A 12477-nucleotide genomic window follows, 5' to 3' on the forward strand; every position below is an offset into this window, starting at 1 on the left:
CAGTAATATCATCGGATGAATATTTAGATGAATTATTGTTGTAATTTAAAAAATGTTTAAATAATTATTGAACTATTCAATTCACCTCATTATTTATGAAAGGCTGTATCAGTAATGTCATCAAATAAATATATAGACGAATTATTGCTATTGCAATTTAAAAATATTTAAATAATTGTTGATCTATTCAATTCACCTCAATAAATATATATATTTTAATTTAGAACTAACTTATATCAATTTTAAATAATCTCGTTCATTTTAGTTATTTCTTTCTCAAGCAACGATTTCATCATTTTAAAGGAAGACAAATTACAAATGTGCAGTTGAGCTTTTAATTTATATTAATTTGATTTGGATAATTTTATCAAACTTCAGATCCATTCACTTATTATGATACATTATCGATTATGCGCTGACGTACATTACGTGATAATTAAAAAAGGTTAAAATTTGTTAATTAATTTGAGTTATTTGGATAATTTAATAAAAATAAGTGAAATTTCTAATTTCCTTCATTATTTTCTCTTTAAATTTGAGAGATTTAAAACACAAGCTCCATGAAAAATAAATGAAATATTATTTCCTTCAGTACTTTCCCCACTTTTCCAAAAAGATATTTTCTATAGCTATATTCTTTCCTTCAAAAAAAAAAAGAAAAAAAAATCATCCAAACAACTTCATATTTTTTTTCATCTTCACTTCCTTTTGCAGGCACAAGTAAAGGAATCCCTTTACACATCGCCAAAGCTTTTAAGTTCCCTATCCAGCCATCGCCAAAGCTTCGAGTTTCTGAGAGGCTTGAAGCTGGTTTAATCTAAGTATACTTTCTTGGTATTGTCCATAAGGTACTTTTAATATATAATTAGAGAATAACTAACGATAAAGTATTTTTTGTGGTATAAATTAGGGGTGTAGATAGGACTGCAGGAATCCCAACCTATTTTAAAACCATTCCGAATTTCCTGTCCCGAAAAAATCCAATATTAATTTAATAGTTCCATATTGAAAAGTATTTGAGGGATGAGATTGGTCCTTTGATTAAAATTAACGTTTTATACTGATTGAAGTTCCATCCTATCACGTCTCGTTCTGTACTCACGTTTATGAAAATTATTTCATTCTTTTTATTTTTATTTTTTTATGACATCAATTACTTATTAAAGTAATAATATGAAAAATAATATGCATTTTTCTAAATACAAAATGAATCAATTAATTAAACATATTGATTTTTCCTCTACTACTTTATTGTATGTGTTAAGTAAATACTTATGAATAAGTTTTTTTTATTAAAAAAAATGAAAGAATAATCGATACAAGAAAAAATATTACTTGTAACTAATCTGATTACTGGATTATTAGTTATACTTAATACTATTATTCTTTATTTTTCAGACGATATTTTGAATTAAATTAAATATGAAATTTAAATCAGCTTAAAGGTAACAATAATAGAACAGTTTGAGTTAAAATTCATAAAATAGATGCAAAGTTAAATTATACAGTTTTTGAATTATTTATTTTATTATATTTAATGCTCTTTTATTAACTAGAAAGTAACTACTAACAAATCTTCTATTATAACTAGAGGTATACTCGTGCTATGCACGATTATAATATATAATTTTTTAAGCTACATTTAAAACTTTTTGTATATTATTCAAATCACTATTAAGTTGAACTAATCAAAACCATATGATAAATGTTTTAATATTATTTAAAAATATATTTAAAAGTATTTTATATTATTCAAATCACGATCAATTCTATTTATTTAAAGTTACTTAGCGAATTGTAATTTAAAAGTTATATTTATAACAAAGATAAAATGCATTGCAAAACTCTCACTGTGAAAAACATTTTTCAGCTATATTTAAAATATTTTTATATATTATGAACCATATAATCATTTATCATATTTATGAGGAGCCTTATTGAGAAAAATATTTATTTAAATTAATTTCAAATGGCTTGAATTGAAATGAGAATATTTACTCATTTATCTAATCAAATATTTTTTAGAGAAAATAATTATTTAATCCCTGATGTATGATCAAATTAATCAACTTGTTCCTACTGTTTGGCAATATTCGTCGAGGTTTACCTCCGGTTAACCAGTAAGTCCTTCCATTCATGTTGTTTTAGATTTTTCTCTTAAAATGAATTAAAAGTAGGAGAGAGGTAGGAGATTAATCTACGATGACAATAATGGCCCTTATTGTGTATTGAGATATTTTCTCAATACATCATGTAAATGGCAATCACAAACAATTTAAACCTTTATTATTCTATTACTAATAACACTAATAAGAAAAAATTTAACGTAGGGCTCTGAGAAAATTGAATATGAAAAAAAATTAATTTGATTTGATGCTTATGAACAAGAAATTATAAATTTTATTAACGAACAACATTTCATTATAATTTAGAGAAAAATTAATTAAAATACAATAACTATTTAATTAATTTTTGAAAAAAAAATAACATCTCGATTATGTTTTTAAATAATTAATTTATATATTTTATATTTTATAAATCCTCTCTTTTCTATTTGCCTTGTTCACATTTCCTGCAAAATTTTCATTTTCCAAATAAATGCTAAAATTAGTCCGAATATTAACCGATGCAACGGTTCTTGGACAAGTTTGATAGAAATTGTTATCATTAATGTTTGACGAAATACTAGTTAAATAACTCACAACATAACTACTAAAATAGTTAAATTTGTCCAATATACTGTTAAAGTGTAACTTTTTCTTTTAAATTTGCCACCACACCAAACCGCCTTCTAAGATTTGGTTCAATTAAATATATTTCATAGTTTAATTTGGTTTGAATTTTTTTAAACCGGCATTGTAAGTTTGACTCGGATGAAGCTTTCAAATTATGCAAAACCAAATTATAAAAACCCTCAAGACAATAGCTAATAGTGTAATATTAATATACAACAGATTCATTCAAGTGACAATATAGTAAATTTATTCACCAAATCCCTGCCAACTTCAATATTCAAGAAAATAGTGTACCGTAATATTAATATACAACAGATCGGTATGCGTCAGCCTAATTTTCTAAAACCAAACTTTCATTAGGGGGAGAAATAAATTTTTAAGACAAACAATATTGTATTATTTTTCCTTCACTATGATTTTTTCCCTCTCGGTTTTTCTTAGTAAGGTTTTAACAAGGCATATTCTTTGTGTAATAGACATCTAGGGGTGAATGTTATTAAATAATGGATGTTCATTAAGTTTATCAAAGAAATTATTTTTATGATCTCATTTAATATTATGTCTTTTGGAATTTATGATTATCTCTTTTAAAATGCATGGTTACCTAATTGGGAATGTATTTTGTATTCTATAAATAGTTACTTAATCTTGGAATAATATTTTAATACAAGAATTCTCTCTCTCTACTCTCTCTGTCTTTGAGTTATAATGTTTTTTTATAATAAAATAGTCGTATGTCTGCACATTGCGTGGGTTAATACTTATAAATAATTGATATAAATTAAATTTGTTTGAAAAATATAAATAAATAAATATATGTGATGAAAAATAATATTTATTATTTACTTTTTTTTTTATTCATTAACTATGATAAGAAAAACTATTAATCCAACTCTTTTGTTAATTTAAAAATGATAAAAGCACCCTACACTAAAAAATTAAAAACAATAAACTCACCTTCTTAGATAAACTAAAAACAATAAACTTAAATATTGCTTTTACGAATTAAAACAATCACTCAAACATAAAATTACTTGAATATAAAAAAATTCATGAATCGTTAATCATATGTGTCTTTTGCTTAATGTATTAATTTTTATCAATATGTAAAAATATGTTGAAAATAAAAAAGATAAATAGTTAAGAATATACGAATTTTCTTATTTGGATTATTAATCATTGCAAAAGAAAGAAAATAAAGAGTTTTTTATTAGTGAAATAAATTTATTATATTATTATTAATTATTAAATAAAAAAATGAAAAGTTTTATAATTTCTTCAAATTACATAATTAAATAAAAATGTTAAAAATTTAAAAAATAACAAAATTTTATGTCACCAACTAAGTTTCACAAGCAAACTTAGTTGAACTTTTGTATATTTCTTTAGATATAGATGTGTTATTTCACTTCTAAGAGTGTAGTGGAAATAGAAAATTAGGAGTATTTTAAAGATATAATCTATGATAGTGATGTTGATATCTATATAATACATAAAATGAAAGCAGTTTGCCTTTTACGGAACCAAGTATAAGAAATACAATTTGCCACTTCATATTATTTTTTTCTTTATGATATTTGAGAAGTCTAATGGACCGGAATAATATTGTGAGCTACACAGTAGAGATAGCTCTCATCTTTGATTAACATTTACCAAATCGATGATAACTTTATAGTGGAGAGGATTCCAACACAAGATTTCTCACTCTCCACACCTTCGACGAGACGTGGAGAGGTCATATCTGATTGACACTTGATATTATTTTAGATTATAAAATGATAAATGTTTGAATTATAAATTCATAATTATAAATTAAGTCGATGGACTAATTTTTTATACGTATACTATATATAAATGTTGGAATAGAGAAATAATGGAAATTCTTATAGTGACCTTACTAAAATTTAAAACATAATAAAATAACTTTAGTGATAGCCAATTAAATTTTATTTCAAAAATTATCTTTAATAGATAATTAAGCAATTAATTATTAATATTTGTATGACAATTGTGGCTTCATATGGTTATCTTTTAAAATCAGCTAATGAACGTAACAATGTCAATTCGAAATTTAACTCAAGTCTCGTGAAGCGTGGGTCCCATCACTTCTATTGTTTATTCATTTTTCTATTCTAGATTTTAAATTGTGGTGCAATTATAATATAAATTTGAAATTATGGTGTTTAGAGGGTTAATTTGATTTTAGGGTAAATCGTTACAACATGTAAAGTTTAGAATTTAAATGAATTACTTCCATATATTACTACAAATCAGGAAATCTATTTTTCAATCAAGACATTTAACTTTTTTTATAAATAAATTTAGAAATTCATAGTCACATGGCAAGCCCATCTAATTAAAATGGCTGAGTTTTCTTGCCAATTTATTAGTGGATGTATATTCCAATTAATGGTAATATATTCCAATCAATAACCCTAAACTTTCGCATTTCATTTTGACAAGGAGCACAGTTGTTATTGAAATGTGAAATTACAGGGTCATGATAGATTCTCTGCAAAATTCAGGGGGCCACAGGGATAATCTTCCAAAATAAGAAGTCAAATTTATGCATTATGTAATTATTTTAGTGACAGAAAAAAAAATCGGTCAAATTACGTTTTTTTTAGTGCCACATAACCTGTTTATAATATTAACCAGGTTACACGGATTGTATATGCGTCAACACGATCCATTTAACATATTTATAATATTAAACGGGATAAACGCGTTGTGTTTGTGTCACCTGCTTAATTTTCGTGTCGTGTTTGTATTGATAAATTTTACAGAACTATTAAATTGGTTGTGTTCGTGTTGACCATAATCATGTAGCATGTTAGGTGAATTGGTGTCGAACTTGATACGCCAATCCATTTTTACACCTCTAGGTCATATTATGCATGGTTTTTGTTATCGTACTCTAGTAAACTAATATTAATGAGCAAAAACTATTTTATTGGAAAGAAGAAAAGAATATAAGGGAAAAGAATTTCGATAATTTTCTCTTCAAATTAGAAGGAAAATAAAAAATTATAAAAATTAATTTATAGAGAAAAATTAATTTATTTTTCTTTTATATCCAAAAAAACTAACATAAGTTTTTTCCGAAAAAATATTAAGTTCCTTTTTTTTTCTTAAATTAAGTTCCGAAAAATATCAGCATTCAACAAATTGGCGAGACCTAAAGAGAAGTTTATCTCAAATGACAATCAAATATAAGTCTTCAAAATTGCAAAGTGTAAGGAGAGCAGTTATTTAACATAATTATAAAAAGATAAGTTGTAATGACAGCAAAGCATTAAAATTATAACGACTTTACCATCACCACCAATTTAATAATTGTCTTTTAAAAAATTTTCAATATATCATGCATATTGAATACTAAAGTACTTTGGAAAGGAATTTTGTATACAAAAGTTATTATTATTATTATTTATTTATTTATTTATTTATTTTTGAACACACAAATTCCTTCGTCCACCGTTTGATTGCTTGATGTTGGGGGGTTTCGTTTATTAATTATACTTGGGTTGATCCAATAACATCAATTTGCCTTTAACGTGCATTTTCACCATAAAATTTTTCAATTTTTATCTTTTTAGACTATATTTGTTTCTTAATTTATTTTCTATTGTTGATTGTAATATTAAAAAATAATTAAAAAAAATATTAAAATCTTTAACTCATACAACTATATATATTTATAATAATAGAAATTTCATATTTAAAAAAATTATGATTAAATATGAGAAATGATGCAAAAATTGTAAAATTATGAAAGTTGGTTGTAACCAATGATGGTGGAAGGTGCTAGTTGCTGGTAGTGAGTGGTAAATTCAAGTACTTTTATTTTTAATAACAATTAAATTTTAGAGTTTTTCATACTAAAATTTTTTTAGGAAGTTCGAGTACTTTTATTTTATTTTTCATATTCTTATTGGTAGTATTTTTTTTCTTTTAAATTTGCTGCGAAACCTAAGCCGCTTTCTAAGATTTGGTTCGATTAAATATATTTCATGGTTTGATTTGATTTTAAATTTTTTTAAACTATCATTGTGAGTTCGATTGAAGCTTTCAAATTATGTAAAATCGAATTATAAACACCCTTAACATGATAACTAATATAAAAAATAAGGTTGAATACATCATTTACCCCCTGAACTTGAGCAAAAAAATTTTGTGACTCCTTTATTTTCAAAGTGACCTTGTGACACCCTAATTTTTTTTTCTTTTTATAACAATTGCACACATGGTCAGAATACTAAACTGGTCATGCACAACATGCGCGGATGACGTAGAAAATTACAGTTCCAAGTCAATTAATTTTGTCACATTGGATATCATGCAACAAAAAATTCATGAATTGAGCCAAATCAAACCTAAATCTAACCAAATCAATAACTAACTGTCACGACCCGTTTCCATGGGTCGAACCGGCACTAGGGCCCAGGTAAGCTTGAGATCCCCGATGTCTGTAGTAAGCCTAAACTACAAAACTAAACTAAATCAATGTCTGTTTCAAGCATCTAGCCCATATTGTCGTGCATGATAAATATCATTATTTTATTATTCTTTGGCCCAAATTTAATATCTTAAACAATTTATAGCTCAGGTCCAAATATAAAACAATACACACATAATGTGGGCTAACAGATTCAAGCATTTTTATAAATGATTAATTGAATATCATCATCAGTTTATTGATTTTATTCCTACAACTACAGAGTTTACTAACAGATGAATACAAATAAGTCTTCATACATATAACTAATTAATGAATCAATTTCTGAAATTAGAAAAATTATTTTCTAGCTCCATGGTGAAGGAAACAGAGCTTTAACCGGGATATAGAAGAACCTACCTCTTGAAAGTTTAAACAAGAGAGATGTGAGTTTATTAATCAATAATAATTATTGCACAACACATGCATTCACACGAATGTGTAAATATATCAACTTAGTCGTCTGACTAGATATATGATCATGCAGGCGATCATGCATATGGTAAAACAACAGAAATCACAAATATTAACACCTTCACATAATTACATCACGTGGAAATTGGTCTGTGGCATCATCGAAACCCCCGATAAGTCGTCCTCTCACATGGCCCATCCTCTCATGATGTGTGCACTAGGGAGTCGATCCCTATACATGGCCGATAGGTCTAATCCTCACTCGATCGGCCTTTTCATTTCTTTTATACTCTCTTTCCTTTTCCATACCAACGGGAGGCCACCCTGTGGTTTTTCAAATCATCCATACCATATCATCAGGTATCACCCATATCATATCATCAGGTGCACACGGGGGCGCCGATCTCCCCATACCTAGCTGACGATCAAATTTTATATTTTCATCATTTCTAGAACCGTCCTCACAAACCCATGGTGACCCACTTCATCCCAATTCCACACAAACAAGGCATAGCAATGTCACAACACAAATAATCCAACATTGCAATTAAATGCAAGTACATCAACCATTAAATATCATAATGCAAGTGCACAATTAGACATTCATATTCATATACAAGTAATTATATAAGTAACAAATTCTAATAATATAGTGAATGCTACTTGAATAATAAATAAATAAACCATAATAATAATATTTTATGTATAATGCAAATGGTACGTACTATTTATTCTTATTTGTGATATTGGATGGGAAAAGATCATAATTTGGATTCTAACGTGTTAGAGCAATGAACGAACTAGACTGATTCTAATAAAATGAAATTGGGAGGAGAAGAGAAATAAATTAAATAGAGTATTCGCCTAAATAATAATAAAGGACTATCCTCAATAAATCCTAAGACCTAAATACCAACAAAACTGTTCTAGATTCTGTCAAAATTTCGGTGGAACCTCCCATAAAAATTGGATTAAACCACAATTCAATAATAAATTCTCAAAGCCTATCTATCGGGCAATTCACAACAACTCATCTCATCTGCCATAACCAAATTCATCAATCATTTGTTCACTCAATTCACACAGCCCATTCATCAGGCAATTAATCAGATCAAGTACCCATCCTCCTTAAACATCAACATTAACACCCAACTATCTCAACCATAAATTTACAAATATAGTAACTTTCAACCTGTTCCAATAATATTCATATAAGATTATTTGTTAAATTATAAGCTGACCAAATTAATAGCTTTATAGTAATTAAATTATTAAGTTGTTAAAACTCATCTTTAACGATAACTAATTATAACTACTGTTTATTTAGATTCGATTCTTATATCAATATTGGAAGTGGTTAGGCCTTCCAAACCTTAGTTATCAGAATTATGCATCTAACCTCTGTTAACCGACTAAAAACTCATCTTACTTTTCTTATGCACAGCCGACTAGTTTTAAGCTAATGATTATCTAATTAACTAGCTAACTAATTCCAATTTATGTCAATTTCCATGCTTTGAAACATTAAACCCATTTTTAATCACGCCATTCACAGTAAATCCATCGCCCAAATCAAATTTTCTCAACTCATTCCAACTAAACCATTAAGCTCAAATTCCTGATTTTCCACACATATAATATATTGGTTAAGTGCATTTGTAATTCCCAAATATCAAAATTATACAATAACTATATTATCCATAGGTCTTTTGCTAAATCATTACCTACTAATTCAAACCTAGATTTATATTGCCAATTTTAAATTTAAGATCAACTTACTAGCTATATTATTAAAATTTAAATAGTCAAATATCAAGTTCAAATCCTAAAGAAAAAAAATAAACCATAAAATTGCAATCGACTTCGAATAAGGGTTCTATTGCTTACCGAATAATGATTGGCATATACCATCGCAATCTACATGAGGAGCTCAGGATTCTGTCTCTTAGGGCCTTGTCGGCCTGTCACTGGCGCCGCCATCTACGATGGCTGAAAAATCCCAAACGACCCAGAATCAAACAACCCGCACGCCAAAATGCTCGAAATCACATGGAGAAGCCGAATATGCTGTCGTTTTGAGGGGATAGTGGCTCGTTTGGTTGGATCGACCGCCACAACCATCTCCACGCCGTCGCTCATGGTGGTTTCAGTTCGCTCCACTAAAATCGTCTATTCTTGGATGGGAAATGCTCGCACAAGAGGAAGGAACTGATCGGGACTCACCATCTTGAGGCCTAGTCTCGCTGGAATCAATGGAGTCCGGCGAAAAATCGAAAAGCAAGGACTATGACGGGAGCAGTCTCGATTCAGGCCAATGGAAGCTCTTTGTGCTTGCAAGGAAATCGGAAAAGGGACCAGCAGCTCTAGGAGAGTCGGCCGCCACCTTGCTTTCGTCGAGCAGTGGCCAGAAACGAGGAGAGAGGAGGACGTCGTGCTGCCCCTTGCTGAAGAAGAAGAAGAGAGGAAAAAGAAAGAAGGTAAGGCGGTTTCTAAACCGTTCTGGTTCGATTCAAACTGGTTTGGTCCAATTCAGCGATTTGACTCGGTTTACGAATTTTTCACTTAGTTTTTGAAAAATTAAATTGATTTACGGGTCCAATAAAACAATAAATAAATATTTTCTACTGAATTTCATTGGTTGAAATTTACAATTAAATTTTTAAATGAAAAATTTTGAAAAATATTTTCTGGGCCGTTTCATTGACCTATCAGGAAATCTAAAAATTCCTATTTTGCTCTAGCCAAAAATCCCTTCTCTCTCTTCCTGATCACACCATAGCCTCCTTCCCTATCCCTTTTGTTTTCCATTCACTGGAGCTCAAAGCTCCATCAATCTGACCACCTCACATTGCAGACAGCACCTCTGGTTATCGCTTTTGCCTTCATTCTTGTTCAAACAGCGCTAATGAGAGAGACAAAGGGACTTGTCGATCTAGACAGCCCTCTTTCTCCTTTCCTTTGGCATTTCCTGTGACCTGAGCTCAAGTCGCACCGACCAGAGCTTCTTGTCGTTGTTCCTCCGCCGCTCACTCCATCTCTGGTCTCTCTTTTTCTCTTTCGGTGAGCGCAACAGAGAGCGAGTTGCAATCTTGCTTTTCTGGTTGATCTAGCTTGCTTCATCGCTACTCTCTGCTTCTCCGGCAAGATCGGCAACAAGCGGCGAGACCAATCAATAATTTTTTTTATTATATATGTCGAAATTCGTTGCTGTATATTTCCATTCAATAATTTACTAGATCCATAAGCAATTTTAGATTGATAATAATTTGATATCTGGTATTATTTTTATTTGTTATATATATATATATATATATATATATATATATTATGTTTGATTTGTTGTCCAAATTTTAAGATTTTTTATTCAAGTTATTCAATATTTCAGATCTGCAAATTCTATATTTTTTTTACCTTTGAACTTTTGAAATCAATTGTTTGGGTGAGAGAAGAGATGAAATTGGTTTGATAAATAAGTAGGAGGAGAGATGAGATTGGTTTAGTTTGGGAATAACCCAAGTCCAGCTTAAATTTATAGAAAGAAAATAGGATGAGAGACAAAAATAAGTTTAATAATATTCTAATTAACTTAGTAATAAAAAAATATTTTTTAATGATTTAAAATGCAATCTAGAAATATTTTTACAAGTTCACGAGTGAAAAAATTTATCTTTTCACGTGTTGCTGACTAGATTAATAAAGGTGTGATGTTATCTATTTTATCACTTTAGATGCCATAAGACCACTTCAAAAAAAGCGGGGGCATAAGACTTTTTTGTGCAAATTTTAGGGGCAAATGATGTATTCGCCCAAAAAGAAAGAAAGAATAATGTCATAATAACCATAAGTAACCAATAATAAACTCATACTATTACTTTATGATCGAAAACAATCCAAGAAAATTTATTTGCATTTGAAATTTATTAGCTAAAATAAAATATAGATATTAATATTTTATAACTATCTGAGCATATATATAGATAGATAGAATATAACTATCTTGCAATTATTTTAGCAGCCCACATTTTTATTTTTCGTTTTTTTTTATCAACTAAATTTGCAGCCCACGTTTTAAACCGTTTCCATTTTTTTTTTTTCCTTAGCTTTTCCTATATCTGCTGCTAAAAATTTAAAAGCTTCTATATAAATCCACCATTATCCGTAGTTTTCATCTAACTTAGTGAGAAGGGAGAGAGGAAGATATCAATAAAGGAAAGACAATGGCTTCTGAATGTCCAGGTAATTAATTTTACTGGGGCTTCTTTGTTTTTAACTTTGATCTTGTATATGGCATTAAACTTAACATGAAAATTGCAAATTTACAGGTAAGAACTCGTGGCCGGAGCTTCTTGGGGCGAATGGAAAAGCTGCTGCAGCTCTTATAGAGAAAGAGAACAAATATGTGCACGCAATTGTGTTGAAGGAAGGAACTCCAGTGCCTAGGGACTTTAGGTGCGACAGGGTCTGGGTTTGGGTTAATGAATGTGGTGTGGTCGTTCGAGTTCCTATTATTACCTAGGGCTATGCAGTTTTACACTATCTCCATATAAATCATAGAATGATTTAAATTATAATATAATAAAAATTTCCTTCAATATCTACGGAGGCTTATACTAATAATGTCATCGAATGAATGAATATAGATGAATTACTTCTATTACAATTTAAAAATATTTAAAAATATTTTAATCTATTCAATTCACCTTATTTTTTATTTTTTTTTGAAATTTAAAACTCATAAAAATAAAGTTTAAATAATTACGTTCATCTTTAGTCATTTCTCTCCCATGAAGCGATTTCACTATTTTACAGATAAAAAATATGAATGTGCAT

General features: G+C 28.7%; 1 protein-coding gene across 1 annotated transcript; it reads left to right on the plus strand.

Moving 5' to 3' along the window:
- Positions 1-11775: 11775 nt before the first annotated feature.
- Positions 11776-12264, plus strand: LOC149494400 (proteinase inhibitor-like). Its single transcript, XM_089725159.1, has 2 exons — positions 11776-11883; positions 11970-12264. The coding sequence occupies exons 1-2, from the start codon at positions 11865-11867 to the stop codon at positions 12161-12163; spliced, it is 213 nt and encodes a 70-aa protein (XP_089581285.1). The 5' UTR covers positions 11776-11864; the 3' UTR covers positions 12164-12264.
- Positions 12265-12477: the final 213 nt, after the last annotated feature.

This window comes from Jatropha curcas, chromosome 8 (assembly GCF_041381405.1).
Source record: "Jatropha curcas cultivar XTBG-Jc1 chromosome 8, XTBG_Jcur_1.0, whole genome shotgun sequence".
Lineage (NCBI taxonomy): Eukaryota > Viridiplantae > Streptophyta > Magnoliopsida > Malpighiales > Euphorbiaceae > Jatropha > Jatropha curcas.